At 39.3% G+C, this 22,844-nt stretch overlaps 1 protein-coding gene across 1 annotated transcript; it reads right to left on the reverse strand.

Annotated features, from left to right (window-relative positions):
• Nucleotides 1-5: 5 nt before the first annotated feature.
• On the reverse strand, nt 6-19,496 carry jak3 (Janus kinase 3 (a protein tyrosine kinase, leukocyte)). Its single transcript, XM_086263209.1, has 24 exons — nt 19,366-19,496; nt 15,966-16,163; nt 15,765-15,882; nt 14,924-15,041; nt 14,343-14,488; nt 13,960-14,257; nt 13,707-13,844; nt 11,000-11,157; nt 10,660-10,771; nt 10,312-10,492; nt 9,374-9,498; nt 7,223-7,354; nt 7,055-7,142; nt 6,652-6,776; nt 6,254-6,392; nt 5,886-6,037; nt 5,317-5,467; nt 3,563-3,690; nt 3,205-3,394; nt 2,771-2,895; nt 1,707-1,879; nt 1,287-1,404; nt 1,087-1,200; nt 6-441 (listed from the first exon to the last, which is right to left on the reverse strand). Exons 2-24 carry the CDS (start codon nt 16,156-16,158, stop codon nt 322-324), a joined length of 3,342 nt encoding a protein of 1,113 aa, XP_086119335.1. The 5' UTR covers nt 16,159-16,163; nt 19,366-19,496; the 3' UTR covers nt 6-321.
• Nucleotides 19,497-22,844: the final 3,348 nt, after the last annotated feature.

Raw genomic sequence — 22,844 nt, forward strand, 5'->3', positions numbered from 1 at the left:
CCCCCCCCCCCCAAAAAAAAAACAAACAAAAAACTAGCAATCTCTAGCAACCATTAAATCTCTGCAAAAAGTTCAGAGTGAAAACTGGAAAAATATACAATATAAAAAATATAAAAATATAATAACCTAGGCTTTGCTGTGATATCAACTTGAAAGAGCCTAAGCAGAGCTTATCAGAACCAGTGTACCCAGAGATCTATCATAAATAAGTCAGCCTGCGCATACTCCCATAATTGGATGTTCACTCCTGAGAACTTGTGAACATGTACTCATTTAAACTTGATTTCCTTTTGAACAAAGAGTAAGTATCTTGTATCCTCGTCAGCCTTTAGAGTTCTCTCTTTCATCCTGGATCATAGTTTCAATTTCGTTTCCAAGGTTGGAGAAAAATGGACGCTCATCAAAGTCATGTGCCCAGCACTGCCTCATCATAAGGTACACCTGGCATTACAATGAAAGTAATATGAGCAAGGATAAACATTGTGTAATAAAAGGATAGAAGGGAAATTACTTTATTGCTGATGCACACACCCAGGACACCGGGTGTTTAAGCTGCTGCCGTCTGGCAGGAGGTTCAGGCTGCTGAGGTCCCGAACAAATAGACTCAAGGACAGCTTTTACAACAGGGCAATAGCCCTGATCAATGTAAATAGCTGACCTGACTGGATACCTCCCTGGACTTTTTAGGGGGAGGTAACAATGTTTAAAACGATAACAATAATATTTATATTTATAACAAGGTGCAATAATAATTAATGTGCAATAATAACAGTGTGCAATACACATACACTTATTCTTCTTTTTTATACTAAGTTAATATACTGTGTTGTGTTGTTTGTTACGTTGTGATGTGTCATATCGTGTCGTGTTGTGTTATATGTAGTGCCGACGTAGGACAGTTTTTCCAATTTCATTGTACTACTGTACTATGTATGACTGTGCAATGACAATAAAGAGTTATCTTATCTTATCTTATGTAAGACAGATAAGAAAGTCGTTTCTCCAAAGGTCTGATTTACTCACAATAGCAAAGATCAAAAAGTATTCCGAAAAAACTACAGTTTCGACCGCACAGAGCAAACGTACCTTGGGCGGGCAGTTTAAAGGTGGTGGTAACCTCCAGTTACCCTTCAGTAGATTTGCCAGATGCACTGAAATGGATGTACCCAGCACGTTGTGCCCAATCTCCTGCATATAAAGCTGAAACAAAACAGTAAGCCATGGGAATCCATATTTAAGCTGAAGCATTTTCCAGACACATTTGTAACAATTGTACATTTTCTTACTCTTTTCGGATTGAAACTTATATCACAGTAAGAGAAGATTTCATGAAGAACAACCCCGAAACTCCAGACATCTGATTTTTGGGAGAATCTGGACTCAGTGATGGACTCTGGGGCATACCTGCAGTAAATGCATGACCATTAGAGCACAGAATAATCCCGAGTAATGGGGCAACTGTGATCTTCAAGCAGAGGAAATCTATCTCATAGCTTATGCTTCACTTTTCAACATTACATATTCTTTTCTGAGAAGCATTTCTTTTAAAAATAAGCACTGTCTCATGTTTGGTTTTATTCGTGTCTTTCATTTAGTCATATTAGGAAGTATTAACAGCTAGTAACCACACCATCGACACAAGAAAGTAGCTGATTCATTGAAAAGCAGTTATTAGATTTTTATTGGTGAAACTAGTGGAAATCTACCAGAAGATGGGGCTCTCTCCTGGTTGGGTGACACGGTAGTAGTCCTTATTATGTGGAATGACCTTGGTCAGCCCAAAATCAGCGATTTTTACCAGCGTCTCACTGGCTACAAGGATATTTCGGGCTGCAAGGTCTCGGTGCACATAACGCAGGCTCTGCAGGTACTCCATCCCCTGACAGAATTAGAAACAAACGAAAGACACTTTTATTTTTAGCTCTGTCAATCTCCCTCTGTGTTTTAAGTTTTTTTTTTTTAAAGATTTGCAACACGTAGAACTGTGGAAAGTCTATGTATTTGTGTGTGTCTGTGGGGGAAATATAATAAGCTATATGGTATTAGAAGGTAAATATTTTTAGCTATTAATTCTTCTTGTCACCTTCTAATACAACTCTAAAATGTGCGTCATCGTTACACAGCAGATAAGAATAAACTGCCAAAACTGAACCGGTCCACACAGCAGAGAAATATTCTGCATTAGACACACACACACACACACACACACACACACACACACACACACACACACACACACACACACACACACACACACACACACACACGGCTTGGACAGTTTGTGTCCTTGGGCAAGACACTTCAAACGTTGCCTACTGGTGGTGGTCAGAGGGCCCGGTGGCGCCAGTGTCCGGCAGCCTCGCCTCTGTCAGTGCACCCCAGGGTGGCTGTGGCTACAATGTAGCTGCCATCACCAGTGTGTGAATGGGTGAATGACTGGATGTGTAAAGCGCTTTGGGGTCCTTAGGGAAAACGTGAGCACTGGTTCAGGAATGGCTTCACATATGTCACGTCAATTTTCAGATCCTGCCCAATCAGATCTGTAATCCTGCTGCGTCACAGGCAGCTTTAAATCCTGCTGGTTTACACTTGCTTGGGAAGACATGTTCATCATCTTTATCAAAAGCAGCAGGTCAAGCACACGTTAAAGCAAAAGACTTTCAAGTCATAGAATGTGCAGTCGATACTCATTTATGATTGTGTGGGCAAACAATTAATTCCTGTCCATATAGCAGAGGTCATATTTTTAACATTTTGCAAGCTCACGCACCTTACAAATTTGAGAAGCAAATAGTAACATCCGCCTGGTGTTGATGTTGTGTTTGTTCTTCTCTAAGTAGCCAATAAGGCTGCCATAGGGCAGGTACTCCATCACTAGACTCATGCTGAGGCGACCTGTGAACAGACAAGCCATAACGTTGTTCATCAGATAATGTCCTTTCAAATCTTTGTCACTGAAACACAGAGACATGTGTGAGTTTCATGCTTTAAGAGGAAATGAGTAAGTGCAACGAGCTCTTTTGCTTGGTTCACTTACATTTACACCTTTTACAAAAAAGTCATACAAGTCACCTTAAACATGTTTTTGAAGTGGCACAGCAATCCTTAATGAGTTCATTTATAAAACAGGAAAGGGAGAGCTAAGAGTTTTACAGTCTAAGCAGGGGGCAGATCATTTTATTATTGTTTAGTTTTTTTTTTTACCCATGCTGTAGCAGACTCCCTTGTATTTGACGATGTAGTCGCAGTGTAAGACGTGGAGGGTGTTGACCTCCTTTTGGAAGTCCTCCAGGTTTGACTGCTTGTTGGACTGCAGCTTCTTCACAGCCACCAGCTCACCAGTGTTATCACCCAGCGGGTCATAACGGCAAAGCTCCACGCTGCCAAAGTTCCCCTGCAAATGTGTTAAGTCACAGGTAAAAACTGAAGTTAAAGTAGATGCATGAAAGAGACGGATAAAGAATGAGCACAAATAGTAGGTCCTGCTTGTGTAGCATAACATCAGCTTGACACATTTATTTAGTTTAAAGCTTCTGTCCATTATATGTCACCTCACACTTACTTTTCCCAGAGGGGAGATGTAGCGCAAGTATCTCTCCTCAAACAATGTCTGGTCGTGCTGAGGGTGGCTGTAAGATCTGCACACGGGGCTCTGTGTGACAGGTTCGGTAGCATGAAGTATCACATAGTCTGGCAAAAAACAAGGCAACGTTAGCAGTCAGCAGTATTTTCACTTCAGTGAATCTCAGCGTAATACCTAAAACATCATCCATTTGGAAAACAGCTATTGGTAGCAACAGTAGTCTGTTTAACAGCTACCCCTGGACGAATCACACAGACACACAAACACAAGGACAAACAAAGATTTCTCTTTGCTATTCTATAATTTACATTTAAAAGGTTCACTGTACTACTGTATATTAGAGCATTTTTTGAAATGCACATACTTATATTGTGTTATCTCAGAGCTTCCCAAAGTGTGGGGCCCGTCCCCTGGGGGGGGGGGGGGGGGGGGGGGGGTATGAAAAGGAAAAAAACAAAACAAAAAACACTTGGACACTGCTAGCATAATGGACAGGTTTTTGACGGGGCGCCCACACAGGGTAGGAGATGAAGCATCGCTGAATATGTTTCCAAACCAACTTCATTCTAAGCCAAAGACTAGAAAATATGGTGAAGCATATCTTCCCTTTGGCTTCACCTGCACAAGTGCCAAGCAGTGTTGCCAACTTAGCGACTTTGTCGCTATATTTAGCGAGTTTTCAGACCCCTTAGCGACTTTTTTTCTAAAGAAAAGTCGCTAAAAAAAGACGTGAAAGCGCGTATCGCTTTTACTCTCAACAAGCAGCGGGTGCTGTAACGCAGTCAGTTCTTCTTTTACTCTTTTACTCTTATGCTGTTTTGTGGATCACAAGGTTTAAAACTACTTATAAACACACACACACAAAGTAACTCCACCAGAGTGCCTATTTCGGGTCACTTTTGCGAAAAGAATTTCAAAGTCTGTTTTAAATGATCTCTGATCCAGGGAAGATGATGATCCGGGGTCATGTTCACGTATAACTTTGTTTTTTATAAAGTTGCATGACAGAGTTAATTGTGTTTTACAGACAGCGATTTCTGGAGATGTCCCTGAGCCCGTGCAGTTATTTCAATGAAAGAATCATGCCTGTTCTTATGCAGTGCTGCGTGATCATTGGCATCCAATATTCATTTTAGGCCTTGTCACTTGCACACAGAGATTTCTCCAGATTCTCTGAAACTTTTGATGGCATCATGTGATGACATATTCAAAGTCTTTGCAATTCTATATTGAGGAACATTATTCTGAAATTGACCCATAATTTGTAGAGGTATTTTTTTGCAGAACTGGTGAACCTCCACCCGTCTTCACTTCAGAGAAATGTTACCTCTTTAGGATGCTGTTCTTTATTAGCGCTGACTTTTGTCACTTGCATTCCAAATTGTTTGAGATTTTTGGCTGCCATCAAACTCTAAATCAGCTCATATCTTTCATGAAGTAATACAATGTCTCACTTTAAACATCAGTTATGTTTTCTATGTTCTATTCTGAATAACATACGGGTTTATAAGATTTGCAAATCATGGATTCTGTTTTATTTACATTTCATAAAACACCATAATTTGTTATCTATGTCTTCTTTTCTAAGGATTATATCTGATACAAAAAGTTAGTCAAAGTATTGTGGTATTAACTGAATTAATTTTATTTATCTAATTAATTTATGTTTTAAAGGACAGTTTTAACATGCATGTGTCAGCTGATTACCAGAACAGTATGGTACGCATCTTTACCTGAAGTGATGAGACTGTTGAGTTGACGGATAATACTGCGACATGAAGGTCTGAAGTCTGCCTGGTAGTCCATACACTGACTGATCAGATCTGCTAGCTCTGTCCACTGAGAGGGAGGCAGCTGCTGGAAACTCTCATAAAACTGCTTCTTCTGCAAATAAAAACAAAAACAAACACAACACATTTAGCACCACATAGCACCATTTAATGTTTGTACAACAATTTTTCTAACGACTGAAAATTCACAGAAAAGGAAGTGCAATTTTCATTTAATCTACACAGTATTCTCAGTAGTCTTTTCACAGTGTTGCATTTTATTTACATCAACTTGAAAAGTTAATATAATATTCTGAACTGCATCAGTTTTTCTGCATGCTGAACTTTATGAACCAAAACCAGAGCTACAACTCACACACAGAGTCCTCTAGTTTAGGTATTTTCTGCAATTGTTGCATAACAGCAATGAGCTTTGAGGGATCATGTAACACTGACCCAGACAGCTAAAAAGTTTAGAGTGTTTAAAGCCTTCCAAAACCACAAACTGCAGATCAGGGAATATGATAATATACCTGATCTAGGTTCCAGCCTCGTAGCAGGGAGTTTCCATTGTTAAAGATTTCCCACACTGTGGCGCCAAAGCTCCATTTATCACACTCGAGGGTCAGTTTTTCTGGAGCGCCCAACACCTCGGGGGCCACCCAGGGGATCCTGTCCAGAATGACTGGAGAAACGACAACTCTATTAATTAAGTTTCTTCATCTATTTGTTTGTTTGGCTATAAGGAAGCAGCTAAAAGTATCCTTTATTTTGTAAGGCATGTTAATGGGTATAAAATAAAACGAATAAAGCTAAAATTGGTTACCATTGCATAAAGAAATGCTGATACATACATTACAGTAAATAATGAGTCAATTTAAATAAAAAAAAAAGGCTTTACCATCTTTGCCCACCATGGCCATACTGATGCCCGGATCACTCAGCTTAATGAAAGGAGAGCTCCCCTGAGAGGGGTCACCTTCTCTGGCCAGCAGCAGATTTTTGGCACAGATATTTCCATGAACAATGTTCTTCTCTTCCTGTACGAGGGTTACATGTGATTTTAGCAACTACATTTCAAAGTAAGCAGGACAGAAAAATACCTGTTTGCTTGTTTAGTGTTATTAGGAAACACTTCATCCTTTGCATTAATTCTACTGTTCACAGCAGTTATGTATTTTAAAATACCTGGTAAAACATGACATTTTAAAGAACATTTATTTGCACATCACGCAATCTACAGTCAGGCCTGCTCTAGGCTGCCTTCTTCTCATTTCCACATCGGTAAATCTTCCTTACCAGGAAGTTGAGGGCTGATGCGAGCTGTTTGGCTACGTCAAGTTTCCAGCTCACTGATACAGATCTCCCCCTTTTCAAGTAAAGGTCAAGGGCCCCGTACTTGACATACTCCTGCACCATGATGTCTGAAAGGCACAACAAGGTTTGTTTCAACAGCTGTACTTCAAACCAAAACACAGAGCGCTCACTCGCAGAGCAGCGCCTGAGCTAGGGCCACATGATATGAGACAAAGTTAACCAAATAACTGTCAGCTTTGAAATTACAACTACTTGTGTCAGTCGAAACACTGATTGTACAACATTCAGCAACACAACATTCAGCTTTACTGGGCTTACTAGCAAACAACAAAACACAAAACAACAAAAACAGTCAATGCGATCATGGAACTTAGTTTTAACTCACTCTTTGCTCCGTGAACACTAACACCGTATACAAGGAGCAGGTGTCTGTGTGCAATCTGACTCATCAGGCTGGCAGCTTCAAAGAATGACTGAAATGGTCAAAAAGCATGTGTTAGTCATAAGAAACAAATACATTTTAAAAAAAATACTTAGGTATGTATAAAGTCACCTCCCAGCAGTTCTTGTGAGTCGCATCGAGCTCTTTCAGCAGAACTTCGGTCACACGTTTCTCCCCGTCATGAATGTCAATTTTTTTGCCTTTAAAGATTCGAGTGAAAGAGCCCTGACCGAGGCTTTCGTCCTGATTGGGAAAGTATCCATCATAAACAACATTATAGCTCAGCGATTCTTTTTAGATTACCGTGGCTATAGCGTCACAGTAGCAGCATTAGCAGTATTTGTTAGTGCCACAGCGTTATTCATTTAAAAAGACACAACTGTAGCTGTAATGGAGGTATGAGCAGTTGTAGAAGAAGCAGGGGCAGACATTTACACTTTCAGGTCTCGGCTCAAACCAAGAAAGTGTGAATAGATACGTTGCATATTGTTGAGATAAAGAATAAACATTTTAATCACAATACTCGAGTTGTGTCTCCTTAGAATAATAGATTTGCAACAAATCTCTGCTGAAGAAGACTCGTGTAGGACTGTTCCTGTTGAGAACCCCTTGATGTGACTGTGTCAGCTGACAGAATATTGGGACTGTCCCATATAGTGTAACTATTTTCGTATGAAATTCAGCTAATGATTATACTGTTGTTAAAAAGCACAACTCTGAATCAGTCTTCCAGAAATCACGATAAAGGGTGCCAGCTCTTGTTCTTCATTCAGCTACTTAAGGGTCATTACAGCAGATCATCTGCTTTTATTTCACCCTATCCTCAGCATCCTCTTCTGTCACGCCAACCCTCTTCATGTCCTCCTTCACTACATCCATGAGCCTCCTCTGAGGTCTTCCTCTTTTCCACCTGCCTGGCAGCTCCATTTTCAACATAATTTGTCCAATATAGCAACGATCTCTCCTCTGATGCCCAAACCATCTAAACCTAAGTTGTCCTTCTAAAATACCAGTTTCTAATCTTATCCATCTTGGTCACTCCAAGCAGAAATCTTACACTCAAGCACCTTTAGCTCCACGTCCTGTCTTATGTCCGTGCCACTGTCTGTATTGAAACTCTTCTAGCGTCACTACCTCTGCTCCTCAGAGCTTCGCTGTTACACCTGCCCTGTTCTCATTCACACACATGTATTCTGTCTTACTTCTATTGACTTTCATTCCTCTTCTCTCCATTGCACACCCCAATGTCTCCAGACTCTTTTCCACCTCTCCCCACTCTCACTACAGATCACAATATCATCTGCAAACATCATAATTTATAGAGACTCCTGCCTGATCTCATCTGTTAAGCTGTATATCACCATAGCAAACAATACGGGGGTCTGAGCCGATCCCTTATATAATCTCACCCTCACCATGAACCCATCTATCACCCCAACTGCACACTTCACCAATGTCTCACAGTCCTAATACACCATCCTTACATATTTCTGACTTCCTTGTGCACTATCACAATTACTCTTTTGGCACCCTATCACATGCTTTCTCTCTCTATAGATAGATATCCGAAATTCAGGACAATTTCACAGGGTACATAGGTGCTGTGCAAATCTTTGCAAATCTTGTTGCAGTTATGAAATATCATAAACACATGGAAGCTGTAATACAGGGTGCTACTGTTCATGTCAGAAAGGAATAAGTTAAGGTAATAAACAATTAAAAATTACAATTCAAAGAAAAATAACCAACAACTATTCCATATCCATCTAGTCTGTTGTTTGTGAAAGGTGCAGGAGGAACCACTGGAGATGTGGTTGACATCATAGCTATAGGATTGTTTGGATTCCCAGAATCCCTCTCTCTACATGGGGCTGAAGAGCTACCCCAATAGAACAATGCAGGAAAATAAATCCAAAATGAAGGATAGCAGCTGGGGGAAGTGGGCTGCTGTTGCCTACCTCTGAGTTAACATTAATTTTTCAATAGAAATTTAATGATACAGATAGTTTATAAATAATTGCCGTTTACTGTTTAAAAAATGAGTTCACCACTATAGGTATGCACCACTTCTCGTCCAAAGCTAGCAAGCAAGAAATGCCTGTTATGTTAGGATAAAGGTATATTTTTCATTAATGCTCCTGCTCTGCTTTCACTAAAAAAGGAGTAGATGGAAAAAGAAGAAAACAAGTAGAAGAAGTTTTGTACTGACAGTCATCAGAAGTACCAACTGGCCTGATTGGCACAACATGCAGATCAACTTACACAGCTCAGGTCCTCATATTTGATCATATGAAACTGGATGTGACTGAATTTGTTCCTTTCGGTTGTTGGAGAGCCTGGAGCTTCTACAGAGCTGCAGTTGCGTATGATGATCAAATTTGTGAGCTCTTTAAAAACAGCAGAAAACATAATATTTCTTATAAAATCTTCAATCTTTCAGACATATATTACCTCAAACAAGAATTGAATGATGATGAGTGCACAGAAAATTGTCGAGCAACTGTAGATTTGACAGTACATGTGTCCTAGTAATGTTTTTTTCTATATCCTTGATGTAGTTCAGAATACTGAATGTGACAGTTACACATTGTAACCATGTGGATGTTCATTTGTTTCTACTGCTACAATTGATAGCTTGCACAGATTAATTGAAACAATAAAACTTAGATTATGAGACAACTGTAATATGACAATTTCATATTTAAAAAAAAATCAGAACAGTATGTACTCTATTGCAAAAATTGGCATGCAGTTGATGCAAATATGTAATCACACTTTGATTTTCCTGTAACAGACCCGTCAAAAAATATGGACATAACCTGCTGCTCTTAACAGCAAAGTCTTACAGTGCCATTAATCTGCACTGTTTCTAATGGCCAGCAGGTGGCAGCTCCTCTGTGAAAGAAGTTGCACTATAGGATACTCTTGGTAGTTGGCTCTGAACTTATTTTGGCAAGTACTTTTTATGTTTCTTTTTCACTAGTGAAAACAAGCATCCCAGTTGTCACAGTGTTTACTCACTGCGCCTAGCTAACTAGATAAGCTAGCTTATTAATTTAGCCTCTTGTCTAGTCATGGTGCTGAATTTCAGGAAGTAGATGGCCAAAATGAAGTATCAGGGTCACATCTCTCTGTGTGTTTGCCCTTGTATTTTTGGCGATCAAGGCAGATAATGTCATCTGTAGCTTGAAGAAACATACCTTTGGGTCGGGGTGGACAGCAGCAGGTTAACTTGACAGGTACTTCAGCCAGCAGGAGCTTATTGTGTTGATAGTGGCTGGTAAGCTCTCTCAAGCTGGAAAATGATTTCTGGACACCAAAGAGGCTGTAGTGCTCATTTTTATTAATGAGACAGTCTTTATAATCAAGTCCAAGTGGAGTCTGCAAAAATAAGAGGGTGATTTTTGATCAGAAGCAAGAATCCAAACACTTGAGTCAAAATGTAAGCCATGGGAAACACTCTTGCACATCGGATTGAGCAGATGCTTCTTTAACATGAAGTGGGTGACAAAAAACATTTAAACAAAGGTTTTTGTCTATATCTGTACCTGAACACAAACAGTGAGGAAAAAGTTGTCATAGTTCTTCGGACTCTGCCGCAGAAGGAAGGTACCACCTTTGTATCCTGACTTTTTCAATTTGTTGACTGCAAACTCTGATCTGCTCAAACAGCATAAAAACAAATCAGAATATATCTATCTATCTATCTATCTATCTATCTATCTATCTATCTATCTATCTATCTATCTATCTATCTATCTATCTATCTATCTATCTATCTGTGTGTGTGTGTGTGTGTGTGTGTGTGTGTGTGTGTGTGTGTGTGTGGGTGGGTGGGTGTGTGTGTAAAAGCTGGCGTCTGATTAAGTAATGATTAAATTGACGCACGTTATTGGGCCATGACAATGGTTTTTGATTCCCTCTAGAATACTTGGCGGAGCAATGTCTTGGCAGAAGAAGTGGCTTGAGTCCGTGGTCAGTCTGAAGTAACCATCAACAAGTGACACAAACGAAAGTGCCTCTTTGAGACTCTGGAACTTGACTTCCTGTAATGAAAGTAGTCACACACAAAAAAAGTTAGTCTCCTGTTAGTCTCCTGTTGCATTACTGGACCACTTAGGGGACTAAGTTAGGTTTTCAAACTCCCGTTCTGACTGATGCCACGTGTACCGTGGAGTCTTACCATGGACTTCCCACATCACATTATGGATCAAACCTAGCCAACATTTATCCTAAGGACCATCAGTAGTCACGGGAGTTGGGCCTCTGGCTATGAACCATTTGTAGGCAGACATTTATTACTCACTGCACACCCTGCTTGCTGCATTTGGCCCTCTGTGTTCTTGTCCTCTTCTCTAGTTTTAGCTTTAAGTTAAAGGACCATTGTTTGACAGCGTCAGCAAGCATTACAACACTGAATAACCATCAAGTGTTTGCTTAGTCATGGTACAAAAATACTTCCAAACTAAAAGTTGAACCAATGTCTGGGGTGTTACAATGATGCTCAGTCAAGTTACTCCTGAAATGGACACCATTGTTAGACTTTCTAGAAAGACAAACTGCTCTCTACTATCTCTGTATTAATTAATTTCAACTAAGCAAAATTTGAAAGCCTTCTTGAAAAAAGAATGAGGAGGGGAAAAAGCATTTTTCAGTGGTGATGGAAACTTGATGTCTCATACTTTTGGGTCCACCACTTGTCCTAACTCGTTAACTGACTTCCTATGGATATAACAGCTTTCCTCACATCACAGAAAGAATGGGATAATTGTAAGACTCCAACACATTAACTTCACCCGCCACAAATGACATTATCTGATGAATATTTCTCACTTCTGGTCCAGAGATGGTCTGGGTAGAATTCTATTCAACATACAAACATCACCAACATCGGTCCATCTACGATTAAAGGTTTGGTGTTATGCCATGACCAGTTTTGGCCAGATGGTACAAATTTGCAACTTTTCCACCCCAGCAAGCCAAATGTCATCCACGTAGCCAGAACAGGGAGCTTTGGAGAAGCAATACAAAAGTAGAAGGGATACAGTTGCCCGAGGACACTAATTTGATGCGAATAGCTTTTAAATTGTTCATATTTACATCCAAACAGTAAAATATATATATATATATATATATATATATATATTAAAGACAGTGAAGGTAGTCAGAACTGAGGGGATTGAACTACCAGAAGGCAACATTGCAGACATAGAGGACAGTTACAAGTACCTGGGGATCCCGCAGGCAAATGGGAACCATGAAGAGGCCGCTAGAAAGGCTGCAACCACCAAGTACCTGCAGAGGGTCAGGCAAGTCCTGAGGAGTCAGCTGAATGGTAAGAACAAGATCCGGGCCATCAACACGTACGCCCTGCCCGTGATCAGGTACCCTGCTGGGGTAATAGGCTGGCCAAAGGAGGAGATAGAAGCCACTGACATAAAGACAAGAAAGATCCTTACCATGCATGGAGGGTTTCACCCCAAGTCCAGCACCCTGAGGCTGTACGCTAAGCGGAAGGAAGGGGGCCGGGGACTGGTGAGTGTCAGCACCACAGTCCAGGATGAGACAAGGAACATCCAAGAATACATTGGGAAGATGGCCCCAACTGACCGAGTGCTCAGTGAATACCTCAGGCAGCAGAAACCCAAGAAAGAGGAGGGAGACGAGGAACCATCATGGAAGGACAGGCCCCTGCACGGTATGTACCACCGGCAGATAGAGGAGGTGGCTGATATCCAGAAATCCTACCAGTGGCTGGACAAAGCTGGACTGAAAGACAGCACAGAGGCACTAATCATGGCAGCACAAGAACAAGCTCTGAGTACAGGATCCATAGAGGCTGGGGTCTATCACACCAGGCAAGACCCCAGGTGCAGGCTGTGTAAAGATGCCCCAGAGACAATCCAGCACATAACAGCAGGGTGCAAGATGCTAGCAGGCAAGGCATACATGGAACGCCATAACCAAGTGGCCGGCATAGTGTACAGGAACATCTGTGCCGAGTATAACCTGGAAGTCCCGAGGTCAAAATGGGAGATGCCCCCAAGGGTGGTGGAGAATGACCGAGCTAAGATCCTGTGGGACTTCCAGATACAGATGGACAAAATGGTGGTGGCTAACCAACCGGACATAGTGGTGGTAGACAAACAGAAGAAGACGGCCATAGTGATCGATGTAGCGGTTCCGAATGACAGCAATATTAGGAAGAAGGAACACGAGAAGCTGGAGAAATACCAAGGGCTCAGAGAAGAGCTCGAGAGGATGTGGAGGGTGAAGGTAATGGTGGTCCCCGTGGTAATCGGAGCACTAGGTGCGGTGACTCCCAAGCTAGGCGAGTGGCTCCAGCAGATCCCGGGAATAACATCGGAAATCTCTGTCCAGAAGAGCGCAGTCCTGGGAACAGCTAAGATACTGCGCAGGACCCTCAAGCTCCCAGGCCTCTGGTAGAGGACCCGAGCTTGAAGGATAAACTGCCCGCAGGGGCGTGCTGGGTGTTTTTATTTATATATATATATATATATATATATATATATATATATACACACACATATATATATTGCAATGGTTTAAGTGTAAAATATGTTGTTTTTTTTACCAAGCAGCTGTCATCCTTTCGTGTTATAGTCACCATCCTGCTGTCTTGGGGAACCTGCTCATGGCATACCCGCTGTATACTGATGTCAATGATTTCTTGAAAATCACAGAAGGTCTGCCACTCAACTCTTGACAAAACCTATCAACCAAATAGCATTTTGATCTGTTTAGTAGCGTAGTAGAGATATTAAAGCAGGAAAATGATAGCAGTTAACCAACTACAAACTAAACTCGATCTTCTTCAGTCATCTTACCTGGCTGTTATTGATACTTCCAGCGGTTTGGATTCCTGTTTCCCCTGTGACCCGCACAAGAGAGAAGTCTGACTTTGGATGGGAGGAAGAATGATTCACTTGGAAGGTTTCCGTTCCAACAGAAGGCTCAATGCCAGACAGCTCAATCAGGTACTTGAGTTTCAGGCTGCACTCATCTACGGAGCAGTTGCCAAGCTTCTTTAAGAAACGCTTGAGGGTATTTCTAATTCGGTAGCGGTCCAGCCGGTTTCGTTTCTGGATGTCATGGCGATGTGACATGGGAAGGCAGGATTTGTAGCTAAAGAGGAATAATATTTGGTGTAATGATTGCAAACTAGAATGGATTGTTGTATAAGCAATGATACAGTCTCAACTGTAAATACCTGACAGTCTTGCAGAGCTCTCTAACACTCTGGTTGCGCTCCTTGGCCATTCTCCACAAGTCGAGCACTGCAAGGCCAAGGCATTCCTCCTGAAGAGTCAATGGTGGGGCTATGCCTGCCTTACTTTCAATGAAGTCATTTCGAAGCTAAACACCAAAAGAAATCAATTGGACTTATTATCGTCACATCTACTAGTATAACAAGCATGCAGTTTTTTTGTGGCCACAACTTGTGTTACATTGTGCAGTAGTACATTAATCTATCAGTTTTACAAAAACCAAAACTAATAGACACCTCAAAGCAACAAAGACAGTACATGGTTGGATAAACTTTTGCTAATGAATTAAATTGAAGAATCTCACCATTTTCAATAATAGAAATTGTAAATATTTCATCTTACTAGAAATCGGTACTTAAAATAGAAAAACATTTATCTAATCACTTTCTATCAGTCTCGATTCTTAAAATTAAAATAAAATAAAGAATTTCATAAAGTATAACATAATTTAAATTAATTATGTTAATTAATAAAAATCTTTACTTAATATATTTGAAAATAATATCATTATTTAGTACTTTACCTGGGCAAAAAGATAGTCAATGACACTGTAGTCGAGTACTGGACTGATTCTGTCTCTAGTCAAACTGTAGCGGTATGAAGATCTTGGTTCTTGCCCAAACCAATTTCCAAAGAAGTACCTTCAAACACAAAAGAACTCCATTGCATATCAAATCATATAAAACTAACCTTTACATCAGGATCCATTAAAAACCTTTCAACTAGTACTCCAAACTCTAATTATTTATAGCAACATTCTAAGTATAAGGAGTTGATGCACTAAACATTCATCAAATGAAAGAATATTCAATAGCCACTTTATCTGTCTGTCACTTTATCTTCTGTTGTCAAACTTTGGTGAGCTCTTGTGAGCTGTGGCATCAGTTTCCTGTTCTTAGCTAACAGGAGTGGCACCCGGTTCAGAGATTTTCTTCTGTGTCTTGGTTGTAATGCAGTTGCTTGAGTTATCGTTGTCTTCCTATCAGCTCAAAGCACTTTGGCCATTCTTCTCCGACCTCTGACATCAAGAAGTCCTTTTCACCCAGAGAACTTTGACTCATTGGTTATTTATTTCTTTTTCAGACCATTCTTTGCAAACACTAGCAATGACTGTGTGGGGTAGATCCCAGTAGAGCAGTTTCATAAATACTCAGATCAGTCCGTCTGGTACAAACAGCTATATTGTGTTCAAAGTCACTTAAATCACATTTCTTCCCCATTCTGACGTTTGAGTTGAACTTCAGCAAGTTGTTTTAACCGTGTCCACATGCCAAACTGCGCATTAACAAGCATTTGAAAAGTTGAATTTGAATCTTAAATATATATATATATTTTCTCATCAAATAAGGCATTTTGACACCCACCTGACTCTGAAATGGACTTTTAAGTTTTCATCAGTGTCAAACATGTGAGAAGGAGGATACCAAAATGAGAGGTCTTCAGATGCCAAACCAAATAGACTTAGGTATACCGGCAAGATTCCTGGAGGAAAAAAACCCCACAATAATGAATATGGCTGACAAAAATTAGTGACTTACATAATACATAATGCATTACAGTCTTACCACATTTCTTCCCTGCTTGGATGCAGACATTTTCAGCAGATATTTGTCCAGATGTGATCTGTAATGTTGTTGCTTCCTTTTTGACAGGGAAGAAGTTGACTTGTAAATTAGGAACAGTGCTTGAACTGGACCTCTGGCTGCCTCCGCGGTCTCTGATCACCAGAGGAGTTGACTCTTCCTCGCTGAGATCCATGGTTACTTCAGAAAATAAAGCCAACAGATAAACATCAGAAAATGTATTTAGAGGTCAGTAGTCAGGTGACCTTTTTTATATTAACTTACACTGAAAATCAGAAATCCTTGGAATAACTTGAACATTTTATGTTCTGACATGGAAGGTTCAATTTTGACTTGATTGGCTGAAGCGTTGACATAAAAGTAAAAAAAATGGAGAGTTAAATAACTAATGCTGAATAACTGAGTTGTTTTCCAACTGTTTTTTGTTGTACACGTACAGTGACAATAAAAGGTTATTCTGTTCTTGTGACGTCCACAAAGCTTGACTTCATCCATTTTAGATTAGTAATGTTCCTGAGTCATTGAGTCAGGAACTGTTTCACAGGTCCAGCTTCTTATTTAGTCTGTTCTTGGTTTCCTGTCTGTTCTTGTCTCATCTATGTTTTGTCCTTTGTCTCATATGTGCATCAGCCTTACCTTTCAGCATCTTATATGCTTTACTGTTTCCCTGTTAGGTTCATTTATTGGCCTGTCACCTGGTATTTCCTCTGGTCTTTTGTCCTCCTGTCCTCTAACTCTAGTTTTACTCTCTCTGTCTCATCTTCCCTGATTTGTTCGCTGTTTGTCTCCCTATGTCCCCTGTCACGTCCTCCTGTTCTCCTCTGTTAAGTTAACCAAGGTTTCTCGTTCAGTTGTGTCTCCCTATATTTCGTTCCCCTTTCTGTTCCTAGTCAGACATTTGTTTTCCTCTTTGGTCAGTGTCAAGGTTGCATGTCTCAGTCTCCGTCTCATTGTTAGTTTGGTGTGTTATTTTTATAGCCCCTTGTCAAATACGTGCTACGTTCAGTTTAACTTTTCTTGTCCCCTCCCCTGTAATCAGTGTTTCCTTTTCCCTTGTTACTCGGTGTGTATATATTATCTCAATCTCCCTTTATTGCATCGTCCCTCATACCTACATGCTGTGTGGTTCAGGTTCAGAGGGATTTTTTTCTGTTTCTGAAGTCCTGCATTGTGGGTTCCAAATCTGGCTGCTCGCACAGCACGTACATGACAAGGGAGTGATTCAGCTCTATAAAACCCCATTGACTCAGGAAAAAAAACCTAGATTATTGTTATAAGGTGTTATTGTATCACAGTAGTGTTTACAGTATAGGCTTATGACTCATCGTGTCATAAGAATCAGTGTCATGGCTCAAATCAGGTTTTAAGGTACCTTGGTGCATTACGACATGGTGTCAGACGCCTGGAAAAGCCCCAAATGCTTAATAATTAAAATCTTGGACAAAAACCAAAGAAATGTTTCATATCCTATTTCCCAAATGTATGTATATAAATGCTGACTGGGATGTGTTGGAAAGACTGTTTACAAAGATAACTACCACTGGATTTTCTTGCTAACTGTATAGGAATTTGTGACCTTAAACAACATAAATTAGGAGAAAAGTCACAGGAGGGTGTAGTCCTAAGTAGTTTTCTTGATTAGTCAGGTCCTTCATAGATTCATTAGTGCTGAGGAATAATGGGTGTGTTAGTGGGAGACTGTGAGGTAACAAAAAGCCATGCATCAGGCAGTACCCATGTATACATTAACGTCAAAGGTCTTCTTTTGACAAAACAGACCTGTACCTACCTGGTCTGTGTCAACAAAAGACATAGCATACTTTTATATTTGTTATACTTATGTTACCTGTGAATCTAACTGTCTTTTTCTCTTTTGAATTCCAATTAAGCTCCAATTATTATCTAATAGTATCTTAATTGTCCTTCTAATTCTAATACATTGCTTGTTTTGTTTCTATTGGTGATTAATGGTATTATAGTAGTGATTTTAACACTGGTTCTTATGTCAACCAGTGTGCACACTTACTTTATTGTGGAATCATGTGCATCACTATTGAGGTGCTGCACCCTTTGGCTGTCTTTTCTTTTCTTAATATTATCTTTACCAAGATCAGTGGATGCTTTTTTTAAATTAACTTTTTAGCTTGTAACACTAATAGTGCTTTTACAAGACAATTTCAGTGAAGTGTTTATGCAGTTTACTGTAGCAGTGAACTCTCTGGTGGTCTACGTAAACAATGCTTGATAAAATTACAGTGTACTATTCTGTTAGGATCAAGAACCTGTTATTGTGGTGTTTCTTAAAAATAACAAAAAATGTTTAATGTTTTGTAAAATACTGGGAATAAACTTAAATATTGCTCTGGGCTGCAAGAAATGTCTGTATGGGAAATAATTGCAAGGATGAAAAAGAGAATAATAAAATAAAAAGAGAAAATAACATAATCTTGGAGCTGAAAAAATATTGTCCACATGCAAATATATTGCATGATTATATATACACAGATAAATTAGACCAGCATCCAATGTAAGGTTTATGTCATAGATTTACATTATTGGTAATAGCCAACATTATTTTTTATGTTTTTCCACCAAGCTCTTTAATATAATTAATATTTTTGATCATATTTAAATTTTTGCTTAATACTTTTGTTAAAAGAGATCAAATACTGATCTGTGACAGAGAGCTCACAGGAAACATTTACCAAATATTAACAGGATAACTATTCCTTTCAGTAGCACTCAAATTAATTAAAGGTAAGTCCTTAAATGTCAATTTGTGTTTGTAAACCTTAATGCAGGCTCCTGCTTGTATAGGATGAAGTCGTATGCTATACAGTAATATGCATAACCCTGCATTCTAGATAAACATCATATACCGAATATGATGTAAACCTGGACAGACCCCATATTCAGTATTCACATCCATATAAAAGCATTCAGAAAGCTTTTGAAAAGTCAATTGTAGTTTTGCGGGGATTCCCGTCCTCAAGTGAAACTGGTTACCACGCTTTGCCGTAGCCCAAATTAACACTATGTGAGAACATGTGACTTACAGTTTCAATGTAATAAGTACATTTATTTGACTTTGTCTTTCAATGTCTTTCAAATACCGTATATTAGGATCAATTTTAAGAATGTTTTTTTATTATTATTTTTTTAAAGATCACCATAACAACTTAAGGAGTCACTGTTATAGAAAAATATCCCACAATATGGACATGCTGTAAAAGCTTCTTTGAATAGCCATTTATAAAGAGCTAAAGACAGATTAATCCATAGATCAAACACATTCTTCATAATGTGACATAATACTTGTCGATATACAGTGGAAGTGGATGTTTCTGAGTAGGAAGTATGTAAAAATATCTTTTATACTTACAGGAATATGTGCAATCACTCGTCGGGTCGTGTATTGTCACATGCGACCATCAGAAGTCCTCATTTTGTTACTTTGTAGCCACAAACACAGAGTTACTTTTCTGACTTTTGCGCTGCGTGTCTGTCTGTGTGAGACAGGAAGTTTAAAAGGATTTCCTGATTTTCAGAAAACTCATCAACTGTTTGTCACCAGGCTGTTGTCACCCCACACATACAAACCCATACAACTTTCAAAAGTGAAATACTGATGTCAGAACTTGTGCAACTTCTCGTTAGAATTCACTTTTCAAGGAACATTTCAAGGACCTATGATGCACATTACACGAGAATTAGCATATTTCTCATTCCAGCTGTCTAAATTAATAATCATTGGTTCCAATAGTGTTCAAAAAACGCCTTGTAATGCACCATCACCGTTGGATGAACTTAATACATTTTGGTTACCCCTGAGTGGTGTGGCTGTTTCTCTTGGTTACCAGCAAATGAAACATACAGAATGCAATAAAATATACTGAACACATTTATGCTTCCTAGAGGATGTTGACCAAATTTATTTTCCTTCAGTCATAAGCCTATATTATTGTATTATAATGGACCCATGTTCCTCTTTCAAACCACAACCAGCAGGAAAAGTTTAGCAGAATTGCAAATATTTGATTACTTCTTCCAAAATCCACAGGCCTCTTTGTGTAAGTATAACCATTGTAAATGGCCTGTATTTATATAGCGCTTTACTAGTTCCTAAGGACCCCAAAGCGCTTTACATATCCAGTCATCCACCCATTCACACACACATTCACACACTGGTGATGACAAGCTACATTGTAGCCACAGCCACCCTGGGGCGCACTGACAGAGGCATTGTCTCATCGACGGACTTTAAAACTGCTCATCCCGAGTAGTGGAAATTTCAAGATTTTGTGTATGTAAATGTGATCCATCATTAGCCTTTTATATTCTTGTCTCGGACCAAGGAGATAAGAACTATGTCTCTGATCCCTGTTATACTTTTGAACAACAGAAATCATGTTAAATGTTGTAATGGTTGAGCACAGAAGACTCAGACTTTTTAATAATCAAAAGAAATTTCCTGTACAGGGGTTGTGGGCCCTCCAGATCGACAACAGAAGAAAATCGACTGATCTAACATTACAGGAAAAGAGAAACAGCTGAAAACTGTGGTTTCCTTGTTCAGCTCTTGGGTTTCTGAGCAGTTTCCTGTTATAGCTCTGAGAAAACCATCTGCTCACAACAGCAAACATTTTAGCACTTTAGGCAATACTTGTAATTTCTTGTTCTGTGAAACTTTTTATTCTGACACATTTAGTATTCTTTTTTTTCTATAGCTGTCAATTTTCAGGTTACAGTTAACATTTAAATTAAATAAAACACCTTTGTTAAGACTGATAAATCCAACATAAAACCCTTTCAAACCTCAGCTCCAGTAAACTGAAGCCATTGAGCCATTGCTTGGTTTGTCATCATTTCTGGAAAAAAGGTGATTCATGGGTGTTAAGCTCTGATGCATGCAGCATTCATACTGACCAGGTGGTGTTTACTGTTAGTGTAGAGGTAAGTTCTTCTAGTGTGTGCTATCAAGAGTAGTTAGGCAGGTAAGTTACGTCAAGTAAGAGTTTAATCTTCTTAACAGGAATCCACAGAGAAGTAGGATAAAGAGAGGACTGATTGCATAACTAGGTACAATAATGTAGGCTGATGTAACAGCCTGGTCCCTAAATTCCCAGCAGGATTTGAGGAAATGAAGACTCTTGTCACACACTGCCAGGAAGCAAGAGAGGAATGGCTGGAACAGCCAAGTCATGACAAAATAACAATCCAAAGCACTTTATTAACGGACTGACAGACTAGCATTAATATCCACAACAATGCCAGCATGGCTGAAAGAATGAGTCTATAAAGTCCAGTATTACCTTCATTGGCTTTTACTCCCTACATTTTTATACAAATATTTTTACTTTCTCCTGCTTGAATGTTCAAAACAGTATCCTTTATAGCTTTTATACTATAAGGCTAAAGTGTCACCAGAGCAAGTGCAGGTATCAGCACCAAGCTAGCCCTACAGAAGGGAGCAACATTTTTTAAGTAGCAGTTGGTTTCAAATGCCACATTCTGTAACCTCACTGAACATTAACAAACACAATAAAAACATTAAGAAAGTTGATACTGATGATGGTTTAAAGTGGAGCGTTTTCAGTCCGGTGTGCTCAGCTCTTTTATAAAACTCCCCGTTCCTGCATCTCTGTCTCTCTGAGGGGAGTTTGCTTGTTACAGCATGATCTCTAAGTTTCTTTTTCATTCTACAATACACTGTGTCCTGATTCTTTAATATTGAGGATAAGAACAAACCAACACTGTCCCAGATTAGTTCAGTCAAACAATGATTTTATTAAACACAATAAAATAAATGCTAAATGCAAGCCATGTTGCAACGATATATTTTCTTTTAATTCCACAACTGCCATACATCCTTTTACACGACAGACTCACTGATGGATCAATCTATGACACCCATAAAATTACATTTTCATTATTTCACTGGGTGAGTTTTGTAGAGAAGTCTGATTATTTTGGATGGACAGAGACAACAAATCAAACATCCAACAGATAACACTGATCTTTTTTTTAATGCTTTAAAGTTGAAGAGAAATGCTGGAGTCTGAAGAAAATGATCTTCTGTGTGAAGTTAGACTGGGCAACAGAGAGTTCACCCAGTCCAAAAGATGTGGGGAACAAGTCCAGGAGGGAATTAGGGTTCGGCAGAGGCGTAGTACACTCCATGATCATTAAATTTTATTTTATTTTTTTCATTTCTGTCCCTAGACAAGACACAATTGAGCACACAACTCTCCGTAAAACTGTTAATTAGTGAGCGTTCATTAAGTCTTTATGCTAAATGGAAATAATATTCTGGTATTCTGTGTTTTAACTGCTCTGTGGGCCAGGATCAGAAACTGCACAAGAAGTATATGTGAAAACTGATAGAGGACATCAAGTACTGGAATGAGTGTTTAAAACACATATCAAGGAGCAAAGACTAATCAAGACAAGTGAATAAAAATGTGACATTATTATTTTGACTAGATAGTTTTAGCAGTAAAAGGTTAACGTCTCAAAAACATGTGTAAACATGGTGACTGCTTTGTAAGGTTAGCTCTAACATCTCAGCCATAGATTAAGTGCAGTCCAGATATTAAACAGTAAAAATGTTGTTTTTTCTGAACCTTTCAGTTTATTCCTTTTATGTCATTAAAGCATTTGATTTAGTATTTCCCAAAAGATCATGATGACATAAGTCATTTGGCACAGATTTTACAAGGTCATGGGGGTAAATCCTGGCCAGGTTCATCAGTCTTTCTTTACAGACTACTAACCAAACATATTTGTAGTTGCAGAACTAATCATATCAGTATCCCCCTGATATTCAGTCAGTCCAGTCAGGACAATGTGGAAAAAATCCAA

The sequence above is a fragment of the Aulonocara sp. 'chitande type north' Nkhata Bay genome, linkage group LG15 (assembly GCF_057382095.1).
Source record: "Aulonocara sp. 'chitande type north' Nkhata Bay isolate Kocher_YH1m ecotype deep benthic linkage group LG15, A_spYH_male_GT1.1, whole genome shotgun sequence".
Classification (NCBI taxonomy): domain Eukaryota; kingdom Metazoa; phylum Chordata; class Actinopteri; order Cichliformes; family Cichlidae; genus Aulonocara; species Aulonocara sp. 'chitande type north' Nkhata Bay.

What these genes read in the sequence shown, in the direction of transcription:
- jak3 (XM_086263209.1), bottom strand. Translation starts at nt 16,158, where the DNA reads ATGGATCTCAGCGAGGAAGAGTCAACTCCTCTGGTGATCAGAGACCGC. An exon ending in AAAGTCCATTTCAGAGTCAG is followed by an intron (nt 15,042 to 15,764) that starts GTGGGTGTCAAA and finishes TTGTGTTTGAAG; the next exon opens with GTACTTCTTTGGAAATTGGT. An exon ending in CAACAGTCTCATCACTTCAG is followed by an intron (nt 3,691 to 5,316) that starts GTAAAGATGCGT and finishes GTTTTTTGCCAG; the next exon opens with ACTATGTGATACTTCATGCT.